We start from the raw sequence: 25,879 nt of genomic DNA on the forward strand, positions 1-25,879 counted from the left end.
TAAATAGATTTTACATTTACACATGTGTCACACACAACTTGGTTCCAGAATTTGACAGCTGTAAGGAGTGAAGTGAAACAAATCAACTCAAAAATCTCATCCTATGCTACATGATTTCGTAAATTCAGTGATTTCATAAACGTGCATAATTTATTAAATTCTCAAAATTGCACTATATCATTTGTTACGGATTCATCTCATTATTGCAGAACAAAAAACTAACAGAACAGAAGCCTCTGTTTCTGCTTCCACCTCCCATAAAATCCCGTATTGCCTTTGCCGACTTTATTCACTTACTTATCTGATGACCACATCCAATCTAACCCACTCATTTTTTTATTTCTGTGACAGTTGGTACGTTTGTCTCACATTTTATGCAATAACAGGATGACACACAATTACCCAGAGTGACCAGACAGAACATATGCATGCAAAGTTTAGTAGATGACAGGCCTCCAGTCCATCCCGAAGATGAGATATATATTCCCCATAAAAATTTTACGACATTTGTCCCACTCGACTTTTTTATGACGACTGACCCACCACGGGCTGGACAATTAGATTGATGAAGAGAAAACATAATCCAACGACAACAAATTAAGACACCAACTTTTTTTATCACTCTCTCTTTATTTTATTACTATTTATTCTTTCATACTTTCTTCTCATTAACGTTAACTTGCTCTGTCGTAGTCGTCGTTGTCGCATTTTCTTCTGACCCTTCGCCTCCTTGTCCCTTCGTCTGCGGCCTGTGCAACACTCCCATGAACAACATTGTCTCCCGACACTTGTCCCAAACGCCCATAATGAAGGGATGATTCGCCACGAAGCGACTCTGATCCAATGGGCGCCCACTCCTCGTGCCGATCAGCGCCGTCCCACCCCCTGCACTCGCCCCCTCCTCGTTCACTTCGAGGAACGCCTTGTGAATCGCCTCCTCCACAAAGAGACCTTCCGGTTTTGTGGAAAAATCACCAAGTTCAGCCCCACTCCGGTTGAAGAGGGACGTCAACCCGAGGTCGGTGAGGGCCTGGGTGAGTGGGAGGGTGTGGGAAAGAGAAAATCTTGGCAGGACGACCTCCAACGATGTTCCTGCCAATTCTTCCATCGCTCTTTTGAGGCCTAAAAAGTAAAATAAATACACAACTATGAGAAATTATCTATTTAAGTTGCCCAATTCGTTCGACGTACGATGCAAAAATACATTTCCGTACTCATTTAATGTTATGACCCCTGCTTCTTATTTTAATATGACCTCATTGCAATTGATCGACGATTTCATACAATGTGAATTTGGTGTGGGACTAGAGATTCGCTTAATTTAGATGTATAATATGATGTATTTAGATGTGTTTGTATTTAATAATAGTTCCCGTTGTGTTTTGGTTCGTTTCTTAGTACTTTTCACAGTGTAAACCAATAGCCTGTGGTCGCTTTTAAATAATAAAAATCAAAGTTATTAACCGTAAACTTACCACCACGACCCAGGGCGGTCACTGTGCGGGTGATGGCGCCTGGCGAAAATGGAGGGAGAAGGAGAACCAGGGACATCGAGTCCCCCTCGTAGGGAAGCTCCAGCACGTAGGCGCCCAATTCTGGGGACGCTCCGTGGTGATAGTAGCCCTTGGTGTGCATCATGTAGGTGGGGACGACTTCCGTGGGGGAGGAGTAGAAAAGGCCGAGTTTCGTCTTGCTCTTTTTGAACTGGTGTTCCCACACGCCGCGAAAGTAGGCACCGTTAACGATGGCGAGGCGAGAGTTGGGCGGCAGTGGGGGGACGAGGGAGTAGATTTTGTTGTGAGTGATTTCCTCAACCCATCTTGAAACAGGATAATCAGCATGTTTAAATTCGAGTCATTTATGTTTATTTGGTTAATGGTTTGGTTGGGAAATTTATTGAAAATTGCGTTTTATAAAGTTACTACAAAAAAAATAATCTGCATATTTATGCGTTTTTAGGGGGTCAGTAGTTTGTGAGAAATTTGAAAAAAATTTCGTGTAGAATTTGTACCACTTAGGAATTCAGGTATCCCAGCGGAAACTCTTTGATGTTAACTAAACTAGTGTCAATCGATCACAAATTTAAGTAATATAAAATTTGCAAAAAAAACAAGATTTCCCAATGGACACGTTCAATTGACACTAATGTGGTCAAAATCGGAAAGCATACGCTGGTAACTACCAAGAAAATGCAACTCACTTATTCATGATAGCTCTCGACCCTTCCGTATCATTCACCAAGTCGAGCTGTTCCACTTCTGGGCCTAAATGCGTCAACACACAAGCCTGCAGAGGTTCACTCTTGTCGACAAAGATCTTATTGGCGACGCGGAGTTCCACCCCAGGACTTGACGGACAGATGGAATCCTGAAGAACCATGCACAAAATCAGTCTCACCTTGCCTCCTCACCATTCTCCTTAATAAAATCTCACCCGATGCATCCCATCCGCTCGAAGATGTTGGAGTAGCGACACTTTAGGAACATTTTCCAAGTTAAGAAGGCTCCTAAGTTGGGCCTCCGTCTTGCCACGCGCCCCCATCAAGGCCACCACGAGGGCTTGGTGGATCGAGTGCGGCGAGAAGAACAGATTTTCCCCAGCGTACAACGAATGAAACATGGCCAAGGTAAACTCCAATTTACTTTCTGTCCAGTTTCCCGTTAAATTGTGACCATCGATGGGAACGTCCCCCGCGCCGAAACACTTGTCCGTGTCTGTCGCCATAATTGTGGCGCAAGTCAGAATCAGCGACAAAATCGCGGAACGAGCTACCACCCTAGAATTCATGACGTTTTTTTTCGTTATGATTTCTGCCTCAGAATTAGTTTGACACACAGACAGAGAGAGAGTTATTGTTGGGTGTAGATTGTTGTATGCACATCCACAGAGCTCCTATGAGTCGTTGGTAGTAGTGGAGTGGGTGGTGGACAGGATGAGACTGAAGGTGTGGGATAGAAAGTGAAATTATTTAAGAGATCGAAACGAATAATAAGACAACAAGTAATCGTAATCATAAAGCGTCGTCATGGGAACCAAGATGCAAGACAACCACCGTCCAAACATGACGTGCATTCACTCAATCGTACATACGCAAGGGTGTCAACGTGTTAACAATGATTCGACGATAATGGGATTCCCAAGAATTGCACTTGCGTCTCTTGAGTTTCATGATCATTTTTTCAGCAAAATTATATATTTGGGACGGGTTTGGTTACTTATATGCAAATAGAATTATTTGCATAATCCGGTTTCGGGTCGAGTGACGCGGATTGGAAACCGCTCCCACAAAAGTGAATTTTTATTCCTCCACGGCCACGTGATATTTGTCCCCACCGCGGGTTTCCCCTCCGGCCTTGAGTGTCTAATCTGCATACGTATTGCTCCCTTATTATATTTCCACTCTCCTCAAATCCCCCATGAGTCAGTTCCTCAAGTCATTCATAACCACTTAAGGATACCTCTGCATCTTTATGGTTGGTTAACTACTTGGTGGCGTTATTATTATTAGCAGGATTCTACATGGTTGCGAATCGTCGTGTTTACTTAACGGCAAAATTCATAAAGCAACGCACAACAAATGAATGGATAACAAATCACGCTCTAATTGAAAACAAACAGGTCCTCGCATGTTTACAAATATCTGCATTTGGACGTTGACAATGGGGACTACGTGGCGTGGTGTGTGTAGATATGTACGTATGTAAACCCATAGTTTAAATCGCTTCCGCATCATTGCCCACTCCAGACCTTTGTCAATATCGGGACATCAATCACAATGCTGTACCCGATTACTCGTCTTCTTTTCGCCTTCATTCTCCTCAGAGTCGGGGTCACTGGACACCCCGGGTCAGGATCAGGTATTGACGAAGAACTCTTAATAGCCTGTAACGTTACAGTTCTCAGGGATGACCAGAATACTTTGTTAAAATACTGCATTTTGATCTCCGTTCTTTACAGGGTTTGAATTTTCAGGGCTGTTACCCCCACAAAAAGACGAGAATGCAACAGTCATACAAAAATATAGGTTTTCCGAAGAAATTAACTTTTTATAGCTGTTAAAATACTTTGTTCGCACGTTTTTGTAAAAATGCAGTGTTTTGACGTCTATAAAAAGTTAATTTCTTCAAAATCTTATGGCTGTTGCATTCTCGTCTTTTTGTGGGTGCAACACATCTGAAAATCCAAACCCTGGGAAGAACGGAGATCAAAATGACTGATTTTGACAAAGTATTTTGGTCATCCCCTACAGTTCTTTATTAAAATATAGTTTGACTCCTAGAGACTCTTGAGGATAGTGCGTCCGTTGACAAGACTCGCCTTGCGCGAGGCAGCGCCCCCGGAGGAACAAAGTATGAGGGTCTCCTCACCCACAAGAAGGGCCCTTCGCCTCCCGCTTCGCATAAAAAGGCGGCCCCGGTGACCACGCCCGCGCCAGAAACTCATCTTCCGGACGGGGAGGAAGGTGGTTCAGAGTCCTTCTCCCGTCCGACCTGGTCAGAAACCAAGTCAGACCAACCCGGCTGCAAGGAGAAGTGTAAAGCACCCCCGACCGATGCGGCCTGCGCCCCTGTCAACATTTACGACAAAACTGTTCCACGTGCTTCGGGACCGAATGCGCAGTGCTGTCCAACGCTGAAATGTTTTATGCCGGACGGATCCTACTTCCCGTTTCATGGTGGGTGTGATCTCCATTCATGCTTTCATGGAGGTCTTCCAGCGTCTACGCTCTCAGATTTTGAGCAAATTAATGTCAATCAACCACAAATCTAATTGATATGAAATTTACAAAGGACACAATCTCTCAATGATCACGTTTGGCAGAGATATTTGCATCGAGAAGAGGAGAAAACGAACAGTAAATTTGGAAAATGTAAAATTTCTCGATTCCTCTTTGGATTAAAATATCTCTGCCAAACGCGTCAATTGGGAAATCATGTCTTTTGCAAATTTCAGACTAATTAAATTTGCGATCGATTGACACCAATTTGGCCAAAATCGGAAAGGATACGTTGTGAGATCTCCATTGTAAGTACCCGGGTCTACATATATCCTTGTCCCGCTACAGGAATCCAAGGCAAGGGTCCCATCACCACGGTGGCCATTGTCCCCCCACCTTCCGCCGCTCCTTCCCCACCCACCACGACCACCACTCCGAAACCGGGTGATCCCTGGGGTTCCAGTGACAGCAGTACCACCACCTCCGTCAAACATCACGAACACGGCATTGAGGTCAACGTCGTCGCGACCGGGTCGGACGACGCCATCGCGAACGCTGTCGACGACGACGCACTCCCGGCCGCCTTTGACGAGGAGATGTACAACATGGAGAAGGAGATGGCCAAAATGAGTGCGCAGATGGACGCCGACATGGGCGACATGATGAACATGAAATTCAAGCGGGCCATCTCTCCACCCACACACACCGCGGCCTCCTACGCGACAATGTTGTACGGCGCGATGATTTGAAGTTTGCAAAATTCAAGAAAAAAATTATAATGATGATCATTTCAAAATTATTTATTTATTAATATAATACCGATGATACGATAATAGAGTCGTTACCACCACCACGAGTACCACCACCACCACCGCTATCATCCTCACTATCACAATAACGACGGCAGCTTATTTATGTACTTGATAGGATAGGAAGCCTCATTTTTTCTGCCAATTTCCCTTGCATCATTGCATTTTGTTATTGTGTTGTGTGTGACACGACGAGATTAGAAGAACTAGACGACCACCAACCACCGTGACCAATTCAGCGTGAAATGACCATGCACACGGGAACAATGCAGAGATGATGTGAAGCCCTCTTATTAAGCTCCGTGTGAGGGAAGAAAGTCACACATAATGACATTATTCTCTTCTATGTATGAACTTGACGATGAATATATGGGTTAAGTTAGTTGCTCCTTAATGTTTACGTGACCATGCAATGTGCGCGACGGATGAGGTGTGATCCCAATTATAGAATTTCGACTTGGACACCAGTGGCCGTGGAAGCGGGGGGACAATGGCCGCAGGGTTATTCGATGTTATATAAACCCTGGCCTCCTCCTATCCTACATTGTTAATGTCCCCACAGCTTCCGCGGCCACTGGTGATAACTATACGCGGCCATAAAATTTGTTAAATGCACAATAAGAAAACATCAAAACGCCAATTTTTAGAGAGATTCACACATAAACACAGGCACACACACTATTTTATTATTGTACATGTTGGAGTAAGTTGTGTAACAATGCTTTAAGTCGACCCCACGGAGCTCCACCTAAGTTTGAAAATTTTATACAATTATTATTTGAAATTCGTAATCAACTAGGATTTTCGATATTCGCACTACTTTCCTGAGGTGGAGGTGGTTGTAAGTAAACTGTGCAAATTTTTATATGCGAGATTATACGCGTTGCACGAAAAGAACCGAATTGATTGGTTGAAGAATCTCACCAGATTTTTGGCTGCACATTTTGCACGGTTTACGCACCTCATGATAAATAAGTAAGATATGGACTTACGTGGCAGTTGGCTGTGTGTTGGTGGCGTTGGCGACGTCCAGGGTGGATCTAGCCTCCCACTCCGTTCAGGCTCCCGGATGCAGGTCATCCCATACACGCGAATCCCGGGGACGCGAGCATACGCGGGTTGAGAGTGGGCAACGGGTCCCTCTACAAGTAAAAAATGATGGATAAGGCCCCTCTTTCATAAGTACTTATCTACGTACTAATCTGCATATATGTATTTGTATTTTACTTACCCAAATATCCTGGCGCTGGACATCTACAGATGACCAAGTAGTGGGCTTTTCCGGTCCTTGAGTTTTGGAGGGCAAGGATTGACCAATCTTTCGCCTTGTTGCATTCCCTCACCTCTCCGCTAGCTTCACACGTCTTGACCAAAGTGAGCACCTGGGAACTCGTCCCTGTCACGAGGGGGATCGTGTGACGATCATCCGTCCGAGTGGAGACAGAACACGGTTTCGCCCCCTGTAATTAAAAATTTGGAAGAATTTTCACATTCTGTAGGAAATTTAGACTTGGTGACTCACTCGAGTCCAATAATGAACAAGATGGTCTCATTTCGTATGTTTCGACAATTTCTCAGGCGAATGTCTTATTTTGCAGGGAAAGAGATTTACTAACAGATTTTTAGTAATTTTTAGTAACAATTGAAATATACTCCGCGTTTTCTCCTCTTCGGATGCAAATATCTTTGCTAAAACCTGAGCATTGGCAGACCGTGTCTTTTGCAAATTTCACGCTAATTAAATTCGTTATAGATTGACACTAATTTGCTCAAAATCTGAGAGCATACATTGTGACCTTCATAGTCAGGCCAATGTCTTAGAAAGAGATTTAGTAAATAGGTTCAATTTCTGTCGACTTTGACGCGAGTTATCCTGCATATTTTGGGATATCTTACAAAGTCTACTCTTCTGAAATTCCTGCTCTCAATCTAATTTTATCTATTCGAAGTTGAAATTGCACAATAATTGCGCACAACATATTGTACTTAATTGCTCCGCAATTATCTTATACGCACTTCCGGAACTACCTAACCGGATGTACCATCACCGTCATTATCAACACTTTCAAAACATTCCCACATTTTCATTCACTTAAAATTACGTGCAGACAAAAAAAAACATGAAAATAAAAAGCCACTCACTGACGGGCAAGCACACAACGGTTGTGAATAGTTGAGCCGCAAATACACGGCGGAGCAGACCTGTTGCGTCGCGCATTCTGGGAGAAGGTAGAGATGCTGGAAAATTAGTACATGAAAATAGAAAAAATAAATAAAGCACATCCACAAAAATATGAAACATGCCACACCAACAACAAAAAAACCAGATCGGCACAACACAAAAAAATCAAGATCAAAATCAAAATGAATAATAAGAAAGAGCGATAATAATAAAAAAAAAACTGGGTTAATAAGTGCTCATGTCGATGCGGGGGTCTGGATTGGATTTCATTTCACGCCATGACACAGACACAGACCTGATTGTGGGGGTAGTAATGGTACTTTGTTGGCTTGTCGTGTCCTCCTCCACCCTGCAAAAACAAATATAAAAAAGATTGAGGGAAATATAATAGGGCTGAGAGAGGCAATAATACGGAATGACATCCATTCATCATTATCTTCTCGACGACGACGACGACGAAGATGATGATGCGATGATCACGAAATTGGCGAAAAATCTGCAGCAGCATCACATCGGTTTATTAGTTAGTGTGTCTTCCTAAGTGCTGACAAGATTGAGAGACGAAGGAAGAGAGGCAACGAGAAAAAGGATCGAACGACGAATGCCAGTCCAACAATGAGCAACGGGACTGAGAATGACGCTGCATATAGATGCAGATGGATAGCGAGGAGAGAGAGTTAATAGCCAAGAAAAAGATGAAGATCATGATCATCGCACAGTTTTGCTTGTTAGTTAGTTGGATAGTTAGTAGCGTTGTTAGATCGGAATCGGCCGTGGTGGTGGAATCCACGATGATCATCGCCAGTGATGAGTGTGTGACCCAGTGCTGGCGGAAGTGGGGAAAGTGTAAAGTGCCCACTTCCGCACCACCACCATGCACCACCGCAGAATCCAATTCCGCGGAGGAGGAATGGCCCCATAAATAAATAAAAAGATTGCAGAGGAGAAGACTTTTTTGAGAGAAATTGATGATAATAATCGTGCTTGCTCAACAACTCGCGGTGCGGTTGGTGGGAAGTACTTACATAGTTGGTTGATGGAATCTTGTGTAGTTTTTTTTCTCTCTCGTACAAAACTATTTGTTTGTTTAGCAAAAGTATCAGTAGTATATATTACCTGGTCGATGTCCTCTTCGTCCTGTCTGCTCCGGTTGTGGGTGAGGTGGTGGTGATGCTGCGGCGTCCGCGTGGTGTTGGAAGCGTGGGCGAGCAGGGCGAAGAGAACCACACCCATGGCGGGTCGCATGGTGGTTGTGGTAGTCCTCGTGAGTGCTATGGCCTCCCGATGCACATGGCGATGATGATGATACAGTGGTTTCACCGAGAGCGTTGTGTTGCAGTCACCAAGTGATTCGAAGAACTGACGAGGTGCAGATGAGATGCGATGGATGGAGAGATAGTGGAGGGAGAGAGACTGAGAAATGAAAAGAGTTCTGCTCCACCAGAGTCCCAGTGTCACACTGATCTCTTCTTTCTGCATCCTCGAAAGAAGCATCTACGTCGCCTCGCCCCCCGAGATGGCCGCCCAGCAGCACCCGCACCACCCACCCTCCGCTCATCCCTCTCAAGTGGAGTGTGACCGTGTGACACGGACCAAGTGGAGCGTCGCATTAGCTTCTTCTTCACCTTCTTAGCTGTGTGTGTCTCGAATCATACGTCTCATCAGCATCATCACCCAGCCCTAATAATAATAAGGAGGTATGGATGTTGCACTTCGAAAAGGTAGCAAGAAAGCAACCCCGATCTCATGACCCACAGTGCGACATGACTACTCAACCACGGATTGAATCGGTATCATGTTGCTCGCTCTCTATTATTCTATTAGCAGACTTTTTTCCGTCACTTCTTTTATTGTTTAATCACATTATTCACATTATATACCTTGGCAAAAAAGTAGAAAAATTTTGGTTTCTTTTTCCCATTATTCAGCGACGACACCTTTCTCAGAGAATGTGGAGGCTAGAGCGAGAATGTCTCTGACATCGATGGGTGGATAGTTTTGGAGGAGCTTCATATTCGTGGCAAAGTCACCGGAAAGTAATTCGCCTCGCACGTGGCTGTAGGGGAGGAAATTAAGTTGGATTAGAAGATTTTAATTAGATCAATTTAGCTAAATGGGCCACACCCAATGTTTACTCGTTCAGATTTTTTTCTAGTCTTACATGATCATGGCACAGCAAAGATCGACGAGGAAATCGAATCGCTTTCTGTCCGCGAGAAGGGAGTCCCAAATACGGAGCACGTCCGGCAAGGGAAATTCTTGGCTGAATGGAAGAAAGAGAAATTGCAATTAATTCAATTTCCTGTAATTCTTGTGTACCTACAAAGTATGCATCACTTCATGACAAAAAAAACAATTGTGGAACTGTGCCAACTTTTTAAAGTAGCCAAAATTTCTGGAGCAAATTAAATCACTAAATTTGCACACATTTTACTCGCCGATTAATTAAACCCTCCTTAATTAATCGACGTCTCTTGACTTTGTAACAGTTTATAAACTGATATTCTCCCACTGACTACGAATAGATAAATCTCAACATAATTCAAGAATTGAATTGAAATGTTAGAAATTTCCTACCTGAGTAGGAGTGTGATCCATCTGAAAGCGTAGTATTGGGGGTGGATTTCCTGCTGAGCGAGGAGTCGGGCGACCTGAGTGTCCCTCCCGCCCACGCGTCTCATCAGGATTTCCATCATTCGGCGTATTCCAGAGGTAGAGTTGTCGAGTGAGCGGATAAAAAAGTCGCGCACTTCGCCCATGAGATGAGTAAAGATGTAAAAAGTGTCCGCCTCCGCCCAGCGCGCCCACTCTTCGTCCGCATCCGTTGCTAGCACGTAGTAGAGCGGACCCATGATTTCATTCATCCCCTGAACGTAGGACTGTCCTGGGTTGAGTTTAGCATAGACGAACAATATCCGCTCGACAACCTCCCAATGGGATTCGCCACCTTTGTTATTTGGTCGACAGCCGCCGTCTGAGGAGGAAGAGGAAGTGCCGGTGCTGGTCTGGAGAGAGGGAGGTAGGTAGGAGGTAATTATGCATTTTTCACGAAATCATAACTAACAATAAATGTGATTACCTTCGTGATGAGACCTATTCCCCTCTTGACGATACTTCCAGCCTGCAGTGACACATAGCCGACACGTTCGTGCAGCCGTGCCATGGCCCCACTCACGATCTGCTCGCAGGGATATCTGTGTAAAGCAAGGAACACGACATGCTACAAACTACCACAAACATCATGTTGTATCCATAAGAATTTTGACTTTGTTCTCCCTACTTCGTGGCACTTTGGAAGAAGGCGATTTCTGGGAGAAGCCTTCTCACATCTTTATCAATCTGCAGGAGAACTTCGTTGTCCCGAAAGAACTGTTGCCAGCGTGAGTCTGGGTTTGGATTGAGGGGATGGTCAGCCTCTTCTGCGGCGTCGGCGGCTTCTTCAGCAGCGCAGCAAGGTTGGAGCAAGTCTGCGACAAAGTTGCCATAATTGGTCCGCTTCTTAGCTAGGAAAGGGCCCCATTCTTCCCGGGAGGCTGGGAGATAGTTGAGAAGGAGGCGCCAGACCTAATTAGTGTGTAATTATTAATATGGCAAGTTGGCGACAAAAACAGCACTTATAATTATTAAATAAGGTTAGTAATTACCAAAGGTCTTGCACTCCCGTCTCCCGGAAGCCCTATAAATGACAATAAATGCAAAAATTACTACACAGTCACGGACACCTGTGACCTGTCAAGTTTTATGTACAGTAAATAAATCCTCCTCACCGTGAAATACTAATTCTTTTAATTGTTCCAAGTTGATGACCGCCTCTCCCAGAAGCAACTCCAATCTCTGCATACTGTGGATTCAAAGGTTAATTAAATTATTGACTAATATCCTTTTATTCTGTACCATTACCGTTCTCGATAGCTCATTTTTTCGAGCCGTGTCCTTCGAAGTTTGGCCCAAAATTGGCCGATTTTGTGACCGGAAGGTGACCTCCGACACAACTATTCTTATTTGCACTTTGTCGCCATCACAAAAGTGGAAGCAGGTCGATTTAATAAATCAATCAAACAATAATTGATTAATTGACAAAAGATAATAAATAATTTGGCAGAATTCCGCCTACCGACAGACGGCAATATATATATCAAATCACAACATCATCATCATCAACCACCATGTGAGTCGGGAACATCCACTCATTTCAGGGGAAAACCGCTCAACTTGTTCTCTTAAGAAAAATTGTTCTCAGAACAATTATGGTACACCCACTACCCCAAAGTCTTGGTGGAACACCCCCCGGGACAGATGAGACTTGGCGGTGGAAATGGCTTATCAATTTATCCCCCTTTACTTGAGAAGGGTCACCATGCTTGTCAACCCAAGACGATAAGCACAATGGAAAAGTGGATGAGATAATATCTTCAACTTGGCCATGCAAAATCTATGCAAAATGGAAGAAATTACGCCTTATAATTTACACCATTACTAGTAACACACGTATCCATATAACACATTCCGCATACGCAAATATTCATATCGTCTCAACTTGTTCAAGCCTCAAAACTACTACTATTGTTCCACATTTTCGGCATTTTCCATATTTTACTCTCAAAAACATTAAGGGTATTCATTACAAGTTTGCATTCAGCAGAAAAACAAAGTTCGCAAATTAACAAAATAAAATTTGCTTGAAAATTCATTTGCGAATTTGACATCTCCATGGGTCTGAATTTAATGCCATTTTTTCCAAGTACTTATGTTGCGATGCGAATATGTAAACTCCTAATGAATACCCTCATTAATTGAGATTGATTGTCTCATCTTGTCCAACTTTCGTCATGATGTGACGAAGGCTGGTCAGATTGAGAGGCAGGATGAGACATTTTTCACAACGGGGACGGTGACAGGGTGTACTCTGGTGCAAATTGAGTGTATTTTAGTATTATTATTTCCTCATCAGCTGAATGGATGCACGCACTCTCTCCTTTCTTCTCAATCGTCTGCCTGCTGAATATTTTTGTTATTATATTCTTTCGTCTTTCCCCACATTGTTCTTATCATCGGCTGGCTCTTGTTCTTCGCCAAGTGCTAAATACAATCGACACTAAATGTGACGTTAAATTATTATGGTCACAATTAATATGGTGCGTCGTCCGTCTCGCTGAAAATTTTTGTTCTTCGCCACATTAATGTATTATTGTCATATTGTTGTTATTTATTCGTCGGTACTTGTTCTTCGTTAAGTGCAAAATTGAATCGATAGTAAATGAGACATTAAATTAGTATTCATATTCCGCTCACACTTAACATGGTGTGAATATTTTCGGTCACATTGGTGTTATTCTCTTCGTCGTATTGTTGTTATTTTCTTCGTCACATTGTCGTTATTTATTCATAGGCTCTAGTGTAAAATACAATCGACGATAAATGTGAAGTTAAAAAATTATGCTGACAATTAATATGGTGTTAAACACTTGACCCAGATTTTTAAGAGAATTTCGCTTTCAGTACAATTACTATATTCTCAATGGGTTGGTTCTTGGGTGACAATCACGACGGTCCTGAAGAGCTGAGATGGATAACCGACCTGGAACATAAACGACGTCCTCCGCTTAATACACTGTTCAACATCTGCGCCAACTATGTCGCAAATCATTTGGAGGACACTGTTCTCACGGTGAGTAGTATTACACCCGGTTTATACTTGGGCAGTTCGTCGCACAAAAATATGGTTGGTTTAGCAATAATTAACTTATCTAACTTGTTATTGAGCGGAGAATGGCGAAAGCATAAATTTGGGCGTTAATAAGAATAGAAATATGCAAAATTTTTGTAAAAATTAAAAAAAATTGGCTACAATCTAACTTTCTGTTCATGTTTCAGACCGACTATCCCATCCATGTACGACCCCAGCTCTCCCTTCCTATCGAGGTGGCACAAACGTTATGGAATATGTGTCCCCTTGATGAGAAGGACGGTTTTACTACCACGATGACCGCATTCACGGCAGGGGATCAGCTATCTCCGAGCCCTCTTCCACTGAGTGCGCTCGATTTTTCGCTACCGAACCAAGTAGATTCTCACCTATTGGCGAGATATCTGTCCGCCCATGGTCGCACCCTGGTGAGTCTGAACGTGTCTGGCTGCACACTTCTGACCTCCATGGCGCTCGTGGCAATCAATGAGCATTGTTCCAATCTTAAATATCTGATCGTGGGCAAGGCGCATCAAATCTTCCAAGCCGACAATCCACCCCCAAATTATAGCTTTGCAGAGCTAATGGCGAATCGCAACATTATTCATGGTAAAAAGTATTTATATGAAATATGGTTGTGGTGATGCTGAAGATGAATAAGTACAATGATTTTAACTTGAATTTGTGAATGTTTTCAGGGCCTAAAAAATTGGAGAAATTAGTCGTGCACAGCGTCGGGCTTGACGATGTGGACGATTATGACAGATTCTTCCTCCAACTGGTTTCTCCGTACCAAAACACGCTGACATATTTGGATTTGTCTGGCTGCGATGTCGAAGACTTTCACTTTCTCGTCAATATTTCGTCCTTGAGAGCCCTCATCTTGTACCATGTGGACCTCGGAGAGGATAGTGAGAATGGATTTTTTGCTGTGCTGCCCCTTATTAGGGGGACCATTCAGTAAGTTTATATTCAGAAATAATGGTGCTGTGCGGTTAGAAAATCATGTTCACACGACTCACATTTCTATGACTTTAGACACCTCGACCTCAGCCAACCCTTGAGCAAGCTCAGCACATGGGGAACATACTACAATCCGAATGAATTATTGGATCGCATCGTGCGTACATTTCCTGAGATTATGATCCTAGAGGTGAGTCGTAGTTGGTACAGTTGGTTGAGGTTTGACTTTGTTGGCGAGACTTGGACACCCTTGTGATAATTTTAAAATGTATTACAATAGATTTCAGGGACGAATCTGGCAGGTGATGGGGTCGCCCAACAGGTGCATGGAAAGGAGGGAGGAAAAGCTAACATACAACTTGTTGAGCAATGCTGTGATATACCGGGACTTAATTTCAGGTGACTTATTTCTTAATTTCAATTTCGACACACATTCAGCAAACTTATAGCACTTTACAATTTTGTTCTTGTTCAGGTCCCGACGTCCCTTGGAGTACCTTGGTCTCTACGGGTCAGCCCATGGTGCCTCTCACAGGCACTGCATCCCCGCCAAAGTGATCGGTGGGGACAAAGACGAACTCCAAATAATCAGTGCTGCTCGAGTATTTATGGACCGACATGAAGTGCTGGAGCGAATTCTGAATGACCTCTTTGAACTTTTTCGAACGGAGGCAGGAAAATATGTCTCCCACTGTCTTCGTCTCATCCTATGCGCGATGGAGGTTCGCTAATTAATTATTAATCACTTAATGTATCTCTTGATGGTTCATTACCAAAATTGTCAAAATCAATATATTTTTAATGATTTCTCGGCTCTGGGAATTTACTTTAAAATTCTTCACGGCAGTCAGTATATAAGTCGATTAGGTAATAGAATGGCGGATTGAGTTTTTTAAGCCAGTTTCGAAGAGTTCCAATTTTTCTGAAGGCTTCTTAAACGTGAGATCCCCTTCAAAAACTGGCAAAATCTGTAGTGTATATCTGTTTAATTGCCAACAAACTGAGCTTAAAAATGTACTGATTTTGACGATTTTGGCGATGAGTCACCTAGTCACGTTAATTAGATAAATCTAGTTTCTCACCACGCTATATAAATACAAATATAACTAACTGCTAACTGCACGTCTCTTTTTCTCTTTCCTGTATATAGAGACACCCAACCGAGAAACATATCCAAATAAGTGGGAGTGCTTCATTGTTCTATATCGTCAAAAATAATCAAAATGTGGGCCCAATTGGTCCCGTGCATGCTCTCAAGAGGAGGATTTTAGACGTCATCGGTCAGTTAATTTTTTATTTAAACGTGAAAATTGTCATCAAACTTTAAATCCATGTTTAATTGATTTCAGTCAGGGCAATGGAACAACATGTCACGGACTCCACCATGATGCGAAACGGCTGTTTAACAATTTGTCATTTTAAAATTCCACAGGATGTTGTACGTGCCCAAAATATTCTCAATCTTCTAACCTTGATTGGCAATAAATAACACTTATTTCTCATTTTGGATAGATGTTCGTCTACGAGAAATTGGTGAAAGTTCTGCTCGAAACCTTAGGTGTGGTTGTTATCTCACAACCAAACAATGAAGACTTCAATGAACGCATTGCCATCTATCTCCTCAACTCTCTCGCATGCCAGGTGGAGGGGGAACACAAACGACTTGTCGGAAATTTGGGTGCTATTCATGTAATACATACATATAACTAAAACCAATATTTAATAGAGAGACTTAAACTGTTGTCATAAATTTTGCCGTTGTCGATTCCCCATGTGTAGAAGATGCTAGGATTGATACAAAATAGGCTTATACGTGCCGAATGTGACGACGTGATGGAGATTGCCTGGTCCACAATGTGGAACGTGACTGATGAAACACCAGAAAATTGCTCCAAGTTCCTCGAACATAACGGGATGGCTCTGTTTCTCCAATGTCTTAAGGCTTTCCCGAATCAGCCAGAATTGCTCCGGAATATGATGGGTGAGTTTATGAATAAAATGCTTGCAATAATTACTTAATTAATCAACTCAATCGATTTCTGTGTAGGTTTACTCGGAAATGTTGCCGAAGTTCCGGAACTTCGTGGTTATCTCATGAGAGAAGATTTCATCAAGGAATTTTACGAGCTTCTCAACTCGAGGCAAGACAATATTGAGGTCTCCTACAACGCGGCGGGTGTTTTGGCACACATTCTTAGCGACGGGGAGGAGGCATGGGCGGGGGTCAATGATCCCACGAGGGACGCCGTGTGCCTCCGAATGAGTGACAATATCAGACAGTGGAGTCTTGATTCTCTACGAAATATCAATTACCGTTCATTCAAACCCATCCTTCGTCTCCTTCTAGTCCGTCACACCATGCAGTGCCGGCTTTGGGCTGCCTGGGCGTTGGCAAATCTTACGAATGTGTATCGTAAGTGAACCCTCTACAACTACATCCATTTAGTCATCTAGTCTTACTCTATTCTAATCTATACATGTATTGCAGCCGAGAAGTATGTCACTCTGCTTGAGGAAGAGGAAGGTCTCTCCTATCTGACGCCGCAACTCGATGCACCTGACGCTCACACTGACCTCGTCAGGTATGCACGCATCGCGTACAACAATGTCCTCCGTGTCCGACAACAGCAGCAACAACTGACAGAATCAGCTCCAGATTCGGACGTGGAATCGACTTTCCCCCTGCTCGGTTAACGCTACGTTATTTGACGAAATAGATAACTCGAATTTTTTCTTTAATTTTCAATAAGTTAGCTCCCACGCATGACATGACATTACACTCTGACGACAATGAGATTTCTTAGGACCGTTAATTGTTCTGTTAGTTAATTTTTATTTTAGTATTTAGTATTTTTCTTTGATAACTAGTATCTTTAAATATATATGTATACATAATATGTATATTATATATTATATACTCGCATATGGATGACTAGATCGAACTTTAATTGATGAATTAATTAATACATAATGCTAATAAAAACGTATGACTTCTCAGCAGATGATATTTAAGTACTATTCATTATTTATTTGTGCAATTTTTTACTTAACAAAGATTGCAGATGGCTTATAAGATGGCTAAGCAAAACAATAGATAATCATAGTGCCAATTTAAAACTAAGTCACAAAAATCAATCACAATCCATAAAAACATATAATTATTAGCATTGATAGCGTACATATCGAATGGTGCCAGATATGTAAAAATTAAGTAAATAAGATTATACAATTAATGATTTGCCACTTAACTAATTATAGACTATAATTTATAGTATTACTACGACGTAAGTAATGGATAATAAATTTAATAATTACCTAGACATGCCATTTATTTACGTTTTTAATACAAATTACAAATCGAATATTAATCCAATTACAATTCTACTTCATACCATAAACAATTTTACTTTTTAGTACGGTGTACATGATTGTATTTTTGAGATCAATTGAAAATCATAGATTAGGCATTTCTCATCACACAATCTTCAACCTTTGTGACGAGAGTACAAGTGTTGACTATTTAAATTATTAGTTAGCTCGCATGCTTAATATACTTAATTAGTACTGGAGGAATCTTCAAGCCGTGGACGACTTGGTCGGACGTTTTCAGACACAGTGGTGTGATGATCCTCGCTACAAAATAGATAACAAACCATTTATTTATATCAACCAACACGCAGAAAACTAGAGGCTCGGACGCATCCTCCCACAATTTGATGAAAAATATAAATGTAAGCTCACGCTGGCCAAGACCCAATGATTTTATCCACACAATCTTGAGCCATCAGATTATGGTAGGTCACAAAAAGTCCTGGCCTGACCTTTTTCACGTTCACAGGAAGGGCCCGAGTCGGCTTAGCCTGCCGATAAGCCATCCTCCTGCTCAGAATCTTTGGCCCAAGAGCGCGCCCCAGAAGGCCAAGACTTCGACGACTTTCAGCCTCAATCTTTTTTTCGATCATCCTTGCGTCAACCTCGTTGAAGGAGAATACTGGAGATTTCGGGGCAGACGACTTTCCCAAAGACGACCTTTTACCCACCCACTTGGCCATAAATCTATCCCGCAAGACGGTCTCGGCTGACTCAAACTTGGCGATGGGTGTGCTGTCTTCTTCTTCCTCCTCTTCTTGGCCTGACAAGCCTTCAGCCTCTTCCTCTTCCTCCTTCTGCTTGTTTATCTGTCGACCTCTGTGAAGACGGAACATGGTGAAAAAGGTTCGAAAATGTTAGGACTAGGAAAAAGTTTAACTCGGAGGGCGGAAATTAATTAAATTTGATTTGATCGATTCCGAGGAATAAAAAAAGTAGGACAATCAATCACCAAAAAATTAACGAATCAACTGGTGACGGGGAGAGTCTGTGAAGGAGTGAGTGAAGGATCATGACTTACCTCTCGTCACTAGGACGCTGAAAGAAAATTTTATTTTTTCGTGAAAAAATGTAAACAATCGAATGACCTCTCACTCAGGAGAGCCAACGGCCAAGACGAGCGTGAGATGCCGCTTGGCAATCCAAAGATTACGTCGTGCCAAGAAATACATATTCGCCCTCTGAAAACCTAGAAATATGTATTAAAAAATAAAAATAAAAATTTAGAACTTTTTGCGATCTATGAAAGTTAAGGAATACACGGACAAAGTTTGACCGTCGGTCAAAAAACTGAAAGTAAATACATAGCCGCCCTCTGCAAAGATAATATCGTTGGGAATCAAATAATATGCGGATAATTAAGATGTTACTAAATTTCTAAACTTTTTTTTATGTAGAAGTCCGCCCCTCTACATCGTTTTTAAAAGGAATGGCGTATGCAAAAATCTGGTTGGAAATCTACTGAAATTCATGCATGGAGCATGAACTTTAGTGGCAAAAGGATATTTGAATGGTCGCCATTCTATTTAGTAACTAAATTTTAGTTTTATGAGGATTTTTAATTAATTACCGTAGATTTATTTATGAATTACTTATGATAATAAATACTAAAATTACATGGTTTCTTTTTAGCAGATAATGTGTATTCGCTATTTATTTATTTTTAGTTCATTTATGTAGAAATTATTTATAAATTACGAGTAGTATTTTTATTGCAATTATATAATTATATTAAATGGAGGCCAAAATTATGATTATTTTTATTGTGTTATATTTTTATAATGATTTTGATTTTGAGATTTTTTTGTTTCCTGGTATTGTATTATTAGGCGGAGGCTGCTTCTTTAGGTCGGGCTAGAAAAAAGAATGAGAAGACATTAGATAAGCAAAACCAGTTACGTTATCATAGTTAAAATGTCATCTTGGTTGAGGGTGTGGTTGTAATTGTTTCACCTGCACAGTCTCCTGGATGAAAGGAAATGTCATCCACGGCGAACCCCCCATTGCTCGCCATCCCTTCCAAAATGATGGTGAGGGGTCGACTTCTACATAAAAAAGTTTAGCAATTGATTAACATATTAATTATCCATATATTATTTGCTTTCTAATAAACTGTCTCAATGAACATAAAGCTTGTTATGTAATATGTTATGTTATATACACTTTGCATACAGTGTCATACATTACATTGTAAAATGACACCATACATGGAAATTATGCATTTTTGACCTTTGACCTCGTCCTCACGATCATGGGTTGGTCAGAGGTCAACAATATTGACGGGGCTGATTTCGTAGTGAAATTTCCTTTAAAATGACACCTCATATGAAAATTTAGGTTAAATTTAATTTTGCCCTCCAAAAACCCCACCCCCAAAAACACCCTGTGTTTTTTGGGGTGGTCCGATTGATCACATTATCTAATTCGACCGAGCACTAAAAACTAGAAGCACAATGGCGAAAATCGCGTTTAGGTATGAGACGTTTAGGAGATGTCCTTCCTACAGACGGACAGTAGGACAAACCGACGGACGGACAAAACGAGCCACTTAACAATATTATCTTATTGTCATTTAACTTACCCATCCAACGCCACTTGGGCAGGTTTCCATTCTGGACGTGCCGTGTTGAGGTGTGCGGCTGTAAGTTTCCACACTTGGCGACCCCCCTCGGCCGCAGAGTCCCCAGCCGAGGGCTCCTTCTGGTTGCTGCTGCTCCCCTCACCCACGAGGACGCGAAGTTGTGTCGTTTCTCCATTGCCGAAGGCTGCGTACCAGAACGAGAAGCAGACCCGGTCCCCCGTGGACGGCATCGCGGACACGAGGCGAACCGGGGGTGATTGTGTTTGGGAGAAAATGTCAAAGTAAACGTAGCCAACGGGAGCACCAAAAGTTTTGTCGGGCAAGTTTGCCGGTCGTCGAGTGATTGTCGCCATTTCCCAGCGGAAGGATCGGTCAGACGACGTGTTTCGCCAAGTGCACAAATCCTTTTCGAACGAACATTCGCCCGCATTTACGTATCCACTCATTGGGACGGCTGTTGTAAAAGAAGCATCATAAATTATCATTATAAATTTTTGAGAAATTATGTTGTGAAGATAAATAATTCATTCAAGTAAGTAAAAAAACATGTAGTGTTTGTGAAATAAGCTTTACACAACAAAATAAAAAAGCTACGACTTCGAGATTGAACATTTATAAAGTTTGTAAGTAAACTGGATTTGAGATTTTATCAAATTTGAACTTTACAAAACTACTCACTTGTACAATCCCCCTCGAAAAATGCGATGTCGTCAATGGCCACGAATCCGTTCGCCCTCGAGGAGCCACTCACGCCCTCAAATACCACTTGGAAGAGCTCCTGCTCCATGATTCGTGCCTGAGCGTACTTCCAGACGGGGGCTTGTTGATTGTACAGTCGCCAAATGGGGGTCATCACGGGTGGATGGAAAGAGCCGATGTCATTCTGCACGGATGACCCGGGCGCAGCCACGGTGTAAACTTTGAGTCCACCGAGTGACGGGCCACCCGAGTCGATGAAGGGTTCGTACATGTGATACCAGAAAGAGAGGCACTTTGGTTTCGAGGAGCCATTGATGACGGGTGACATCATCCACGCCCGGTCACCAGCCCGCTGGACACTGACGCCACTGAGGGTCATGAAATTCCCTAGCGAAAGCAAAAATGCATTAACGAAGGACTCCATAACTTGTAACCTAAATCGTCGAAATCAACGCATTTGCTCTGGAAATTTATTTTAAAATTCTGAGCGACAAAGTAGCCAGTAAGTTGATTAATAGAATGACTGCCAGGTTTTTAAGCCAGTTTCGAAGAGGTAAAATTCTTCTGAAGAATTCTTCAACTTGAGATTTCCTCCTTCAAAAACTATCAAAATCTGAAGTCTCCATTTTTAAAATTTAGCAACGACTTGCTCTAGAAATTTGTCCCAGAACCGAGAAATGATCAAAAATGTGCTGTTTTTAAAGATTTTAGCGATGGGTCATCGAATCCTATGTTAATTAGGTATTAGTCAATTAGTACTGCTTCCGGTTTGTCCTTACCCGTTGCAGCGCCCAGAGTATGGTCAGAAATTGGGGTGCGAGCATTGCTGCCCAATCTTCGTTCCCAATCCATCTCATCCGTCCGACCGGCCACATTCGCCCAACCGCACTCGTCAATTTCAAATGTGCAGTCACCCGAGAGACCCGCAGCCGTTTGAGGGGCACCTAAACACATGATAAATGTCCACTTATCAGTACAAATTAATGCTCGAATTATTAATTCAGAGCCACCCACTTGGACATGGTCCTGGAGAAAATGAGATATCGTCGATGGCAATGTCACCCAAGTTGTTGCGGCCGACTTCACCCTCAAACAGGATCTGATACATGCATAAAAAGTGAAAGATAAAGTTCAATTCAACGCTTTTTAGTGTGGAATCCAAACTTTGGATTGGATTTTGTGAAGGTGTGCAAACCTTGAATGATGTAAATGACGAGATTGGTACTTGTCCCTGGTACCAAGCGTTGCCCGCTTCCCCCGACAATTGCCAAGCGGCCCGTTCCTCCCCACTTTCCACATCGTGCAGCAACTAATTAAAGCATTTTCAAAATAATATAAAATTTTCAAAATACATTTAAGTGAGACTATTTAGAAGTTGTGAGAGTTAAAAAAGCATGCAAACTTACAACTCTCAGCGTTCCAATCCCATTGCCAAACATGTGGGTCCAAAATCTCATGCAGAGTGGTTCGTCCCCTTCTGCAAGTTTTAAAATAGAATTAATATCTACATATTTCACGCAGATTGACAGACAGCTTGGCGAAAATAAATGATAAAAAATATCATGAAAATACCGATGGCGAATGCGAAAATAGAAATTTCCTAAAAGCACATTTTACGAAATGTAAATTTCGCATTTATTCATGTCAAATACCTTAAAAGAAAATAATTCTGGCATAAAAAGAAAGGTTGGTAATAGTCTAATCAACTAATCGTAGATAAATCAAATTGAAGAAAAGTAAGTACGAAGCGCTTTTGGCAAACGATAAAAATGAATATTTCATACTCATATAGTTCTAATTTTCGCCAAACGTGACATTATTTTCGCCAAATGTTACTTTAAAAACCATGCGCATTTTAAAAAATGCCGTTGAATGAATGAATTTGTTTTAGCCAAACTGTTCGACTTTATCTTTACGTTCATCCTTGACTCACTCGTGGATGAAAATTCCCTCGACGATATCCTCGCCCTGTCGCCTGACCTTCTCGGAAACTCGGAGCTGATATACGCATATCCACCCGAGTTGCCCCCATGTCTTGAAAAAGAGAAACAATTAAAAATTAATTGGATTTAAGAGTACTTGTTAAACTATGTGATGTTATTTCCGGTTTCTATTATATTAATAAATGAATTCCTTTTGGTGTTGGTACGTATCTAGAAAAATATATAGATTATTTACGTATAACTCGCCCTGTCCATGACCGGTCCTGTACTCGGATTCTGACTCCCACGCCCCAACTTCCAGTCAAAGTCGTCATCTTCTCGTTCGTTCGTCCAGTCACAGAATCCTCCGTCAAAGTTGCAGTGACCCGGACAGGTCGTGGCCGTCTTGAGCATGACGCTGTCAATGGCGATGTAGCCTCGGAATCTTCTCGTCAACTGGGCCCCGTCTCGGGGGATCCCTTCCAAATAGATTTGGTGTGGGTGCGGCGATGTGTAGACGACCTCCGCCGTCCGCCAGACTCCATCTGTCGAATCTCTCGTCTCCCAGAGGACGACGTCTGCTGCATGCTCGTTCTCCCTCGAGAGTGACGTTCCATCAAAGATGTAGCGTCCCCCAGGCGGATGCGTCACGGGATGGAGGAGGACACGCAATTTTTCTGGAGATAAGCCATCCAACGCGTATCTGAGAAAATTAGTAGTGATAGCATGATAACAACTTATATCCAGGATTTCTGTTGTAACATAGAGCTCGATGACTCGCCAAAATCTCAAAATCAACACATTTTTAATCATTGCTCGGCTCTGGGAATTTATTATAAAATTATGTACGACAAATTTGTAGTCAGTAAGTTGATTAATAGAATGACGGTGAATTTGAAGTCAATTTCGATGAGTCCAATTTTTCTAAAAGCTTCTTAAACTTAAAATCTCCTCCCTCAAAAACTGTCAAAACCTGGTGTGTAGATTTTTTAAATTGGCAACTACTTGCTTTACAAATTCGTCGTCCACAATTTTAAAATAAATTCCCAGAATCGAGAAATTGTTAAAAATATGCTTATTTTCACGATTTTGGCGATAAGTAATCGAGTTCTGCGTTAATTGTGCACTTACTTGAAAGAGAGGCAAGACCCATCCGCCATGGAGGGGGAGAGTAGGGGACCCTCCAGGACTGCACTTTGAGACGTGCGTCCACTGATGTTGGGAATTTGAGACGTTTCAAAGACCACATAGCCACCTGCGACATGAGATTACTGACTAACGCCATTTGCGATAAGGTGCCTTGTATGATAAGGTTTACCTTCCTTGTCGTCACTGCCGTCCTCCGGAGGTCCGCCGAGCCAGTTGGCGTTGAGGCCGGAGGAGAGGGCGAAGTGGAGCGAGGAGAGGTTGGAGTGCGCCCAGTCGCAGAGGTCGAGGGAGCCCGCCTGCCCAAAGCCGCACGCCTCGCCGCTCCCTACAAGTCGAGCATAGGATCGGATCCAGCCCACGACCACGCCTACGTTTCGGGTGGTGTGGTTGGTTTTGGTTGGTTGGGTAAGAAAGGTACTAACGAACTAGAGCTACATAACAACGTGCGAATCTCTCGGATCCATTCCTCCAAATATTTGCATATTCGACAAAATTCGAAATTTCGCAAAATTATTTCCTTGATAATGGAATAGTTTTGAATTTTGTTCAGGAAATTAAGAAACAGATCAAATTCTGTGTTTAATAAGTTACATGAAACACTGACTATGGAGGTCTCCCAGCGTGTGCTATCTGATTTTGAGCAAATTAAATAGTGCCAATCCATCACAAATGTAATCAATATGACATTTGCAAAAGACACCTTCTCCTAAAGCGCAGGTTTTGCCGAGATATTTGCATCCAAAGAGGAGAAACTGCGCCGTAAAGTTGACAAATGTTGCACTTTACAAATTTTCTCCGCTATATCTCCTCATCCGATGCAAATATGTACCTCTGCTAAACATGCCCATTGGGGGGATCGTGTCTATTGCAGATTTCATACAAATCGAATTTGTGATCGATTGACACTAATGTGCTCAAAATCTGCGAGCATACGCTGGGAGATCTCTATTTTAAATTCTATCATATTTTGGTTTAATATACGGTTTATGTATAAGTTTTTAAAAAAACTTTAACGAAATAAACTTGTTACTTTTTAAAAAGTATTACCTAAAAGTTAACCTGACACAAATTGCGATTGAATTTAAAATACTGTACAATTTTTTGTACCACGCCGTATGAAATTGAATTCTCAACTATGCATGAAAGCAGATCGCCTCAAAAACCCTGGTTTTACTTATTTCAGAGTGAAGATGGAGTCGAGAGAAACGCACACGGGACAAATCGGGGACGACAACGCTACAACTTTCTCCACTTTGTTCGCTCTACTCACCTGGAAATACTTGTCGTTCCGAGCGCACCACACCCCCTCCACTGCCGCCGCCGGCGCGACTAGTCCTCCCCACGAGGACAGGACTGCTCTGATTAGTGACCTCCCCACTGAGAACGGACACCACGAGGAGGAGGAAGATGCCTGACGAGGGCTTCGTCGTGGTCTTCATTTCTGGGCGTCTTCTTTGGTGGAGCGACTGACGAGAAATGCGGAGCGAGGCCAGGCCAGGGCAATAGTCATCCAGCCCCTTCACCTGTCTCGCAGAGATGATGACTTCTTAAAGTTTTGTTGTGTCCCGGTGTCCTGGCAGCGGTTCTTGCTCTCACTTTCTCTCGCTCGCGTCTGTATGCACCTCGTCCTGGAATAAGTGGTCACACTCTACCCTACTTCCGGGTCGAGTCTCTCCCACACTCGCTCCTACGTTCGTACGTTCATACACTCAATCATAACTTTCTCGAAAGGACAACAAAAACAATCCCGGCCAGACTATACATACGAACACGACGGTACGCCATCCATTACTTCGTGTCGT

The 25,879-nt window shown here is 42.4% G+C and overlaps 7 protein-coding genes across 9 annotated transcripts; 2 read left to right on the forward strand and 5 right to left on the reverse strand.

Annotated features, from left to right (window-relative positions):
* Positions 1–597: 597 nt before the first annotated feature.
* On the reverse strand, positions 598–2,926 carry LOC110862728 (serine protease inhibitor 88Ea). Its single transcript, XM_022111950.2, has 4 exons — positions 2,434–2,926; positions 2,201–2,367; positions 1,476–1,819; positions 598–1,122 (listed from the first exon to the last, which is right to left on the reverse strand). Exons 1-4 carry the CDS (start codon positions 2,785–2,787, stop codon positions 653–655), a joined length of 1,335 nt encoding a protein of 444 aa, XP_021967642.1. The 5' UTR covers positions 2,788–2,926; the 3' UTR covers positions 598–652.
* A 145-nt stretch (positions 2,927–3,071) lies between these two features.
* LOC110842296 lies at positions 3,072–5,544 on the forward strand. Its single transcript, XM_022088003.2, has 3 exons — positions 3,072–3,857; positions 4,280–4,675; positions 5,066–5,544. The coding sequence occupies exons 1-3, from the start codon at positions 3,776–3,778 to the stop codon at positions 5,464–5,466; spliced, it is 879 nt and encodes a 292-aa protein (XP_021943695.1). The 5' UTR covers positions 3,072–3,775; the 3' UTR covers positions 5,467–5,544.
* Positions 5,545–6,166: 622 nt separating this feature from the next.
* On the reverse strand, positions 6,167–9,238 carry LOC110841900. Its single transcript, XM_022087600.2, has 6 exons — positions 8,825–9,238; positions 8,004–8,057; positions 7,669–7,764; positions 6,758–6,986; positions 6,519–6,668; positions 6,167–6,274 (listed from the first exon to the last, which is right to left on the reverse strand). The coding sequence occupies exons 1-6, from the start codon at positions 9,200–9,202 to the stop codon at positions 6,213–6,215; spliced, it is 969 nt and encodes a 322-aa protein (XP_021943292.2). The 5' UTR covers positions 9,203–9,238; the 3' UTR covers positions 6,167–6,212.
* Positions 9,239–9,251: 13 nt separating this feature from the next.
* LOC110857266 (TBC1 domain family member 13) lies at positions 9,252–11,854 on the reverse strand. Of its 2 annotated transcripts, XM_035849431.1 has the most exons (9): positions 11,609–11,854; positions 11,476–11,549; positions 11,353–11,384; positions 10,989–11,272; positions 10,788–10,902; positions 10,286–10,713; positions 9,870–9,971; positions 9,589–9,764; positions 9,252–9,388 (listed from the first exon to the last, which is right to left on the reverse strand). In XM_035849431.1, the coding sequence occupies exons 1-8, from the start codon at positions 11,623–11,625 to the stop codon at positions 9,629–9,631; spliced, it is 1,188 nt and encodes a 395-aa protein (XP_035705324.1). In that variant the 5' UTR covers positions 11,626–11,854; the 3' UTR covers positions 9,252–9,388; positions 9,589–9,628. The 2 variants fall into 2 exon arrangements, with proteins under 2 accessions (XP_035705324.1, XP_021961582.1); XM_022105890.2 differs by lacking the exon at positions 9,252–9,388 and having other exon boundaries at positions 9,519–9,764; positions 11,609–11,853.
* An 800-nt stretch (positions 11,855–12,654) lies between these two features.
* LOC110841904 (protein zer-1 homolog) lies at positions 12,655–17,364 on the forward strand. The gene is made up of 12 exons (XM_022087603.2): positions 12,655–13,376; positions 13,583–14,003; positions 14,093–14,354; positions 14,433–14,547; positions 14,638–14,756; positions 14,833–15,079; positions 15,508–15,637; positions 15,707–15,795; positions 15,870–16,046; positions 16,137–16,338; positions 16,405–16,770; positions 16,846–17,364. Exons 1-12 carry the CDS (start codon positions 13,227–13,229, stop codon positions 17,049–17,051), a joined length of 2,484 nt encoding a protein of 827 aa, XP_021943295.1. The 5' UTR covers positions 12,655–13,226; the 3' UTR covers positions 17,052–17,364.
* A 127-nt stretch (positions 17,365–17,491) lies between these two features.
* LOC118434888 lies at positions 17,492–18,737 on the reverse strand. The gene is made up of 2 exons (XM_035849439.1): positions 18,099–18,737; positions 17,492–17,990 (listed from the first exon to the last, which is right to left on the reverse strand). Exons 1-2 carry the CDS (start codon positions 18,560–18,562, stop codon positions 17,912–17,914), a joined length of 543 nt encoding a protein of 180 aa, XP_035705332.1. The 5' UTR covers positions 18,563–18,737; the 3' UTR covers positions 17,492–17,911.
* Positions 18,738–19,452: 715 nt separating this feature from the next.
* LOC110863394 (MAM and LDL-receptor class A domain-containing protein 1) lies at positions 19,453–25,713 on the reverse strand. 2 transcript variants are annotated; one of them, XM_035849420.1, is made up of 13 exons: positions 25,348–25,713; positions 24,247–24,444; positions 24,060–24,183; positions 23,185–23,631; positions 22,940–23,040; positions 22,413–22,483; positions 22,202–22,315; positions 22,021–22,105; positions 21,786–21,950; positions 20,986–21,393; positions 20,308–20,761; positions 19,680–19,771; positions 19,453–19,580 (listed from the first exon to the last, which is right to left on the reverse strand). In XM_035849420.1, exons 1-13 carry the CDS (start codon positions 25,514–25,516, stop codon positions 19,552–19,554), a joined length of 2,457 nt encoding a protein of 818 aa, XP_035705313.1. In that variant the 5' UTR covers positions 25,517–25,713; the 3' UTR covers positions 19,453–19,551. The 2 variants fall into 2 exon arrangements, with proteins under 2 accessions (XP_035705313.1, XP_021968384.1); XM_022112692.2 differs by having other exon boundaries at positions 24,247–24,402; positions 25,348–25,711.
* Between the last annotated feature and the right edge of the window lie 166 nt (positions 25,714–25,879).

This window comes from Folsomia candida, unplaced genomic scaffold (assembly GCF_002217175.1).
Source record: "Folsomia candida strain VU population unplaced genomic scaffold, ASM221717v1 Fcan01_Sc001, whole genome shotgun sequence".
NCBI classification, from domain to species: Eukaryota; Metazoa; Arthropoda; class Collembola; order Entomobryomorpha; family Isotomidae; genus Folsomia; species Folsomia candida.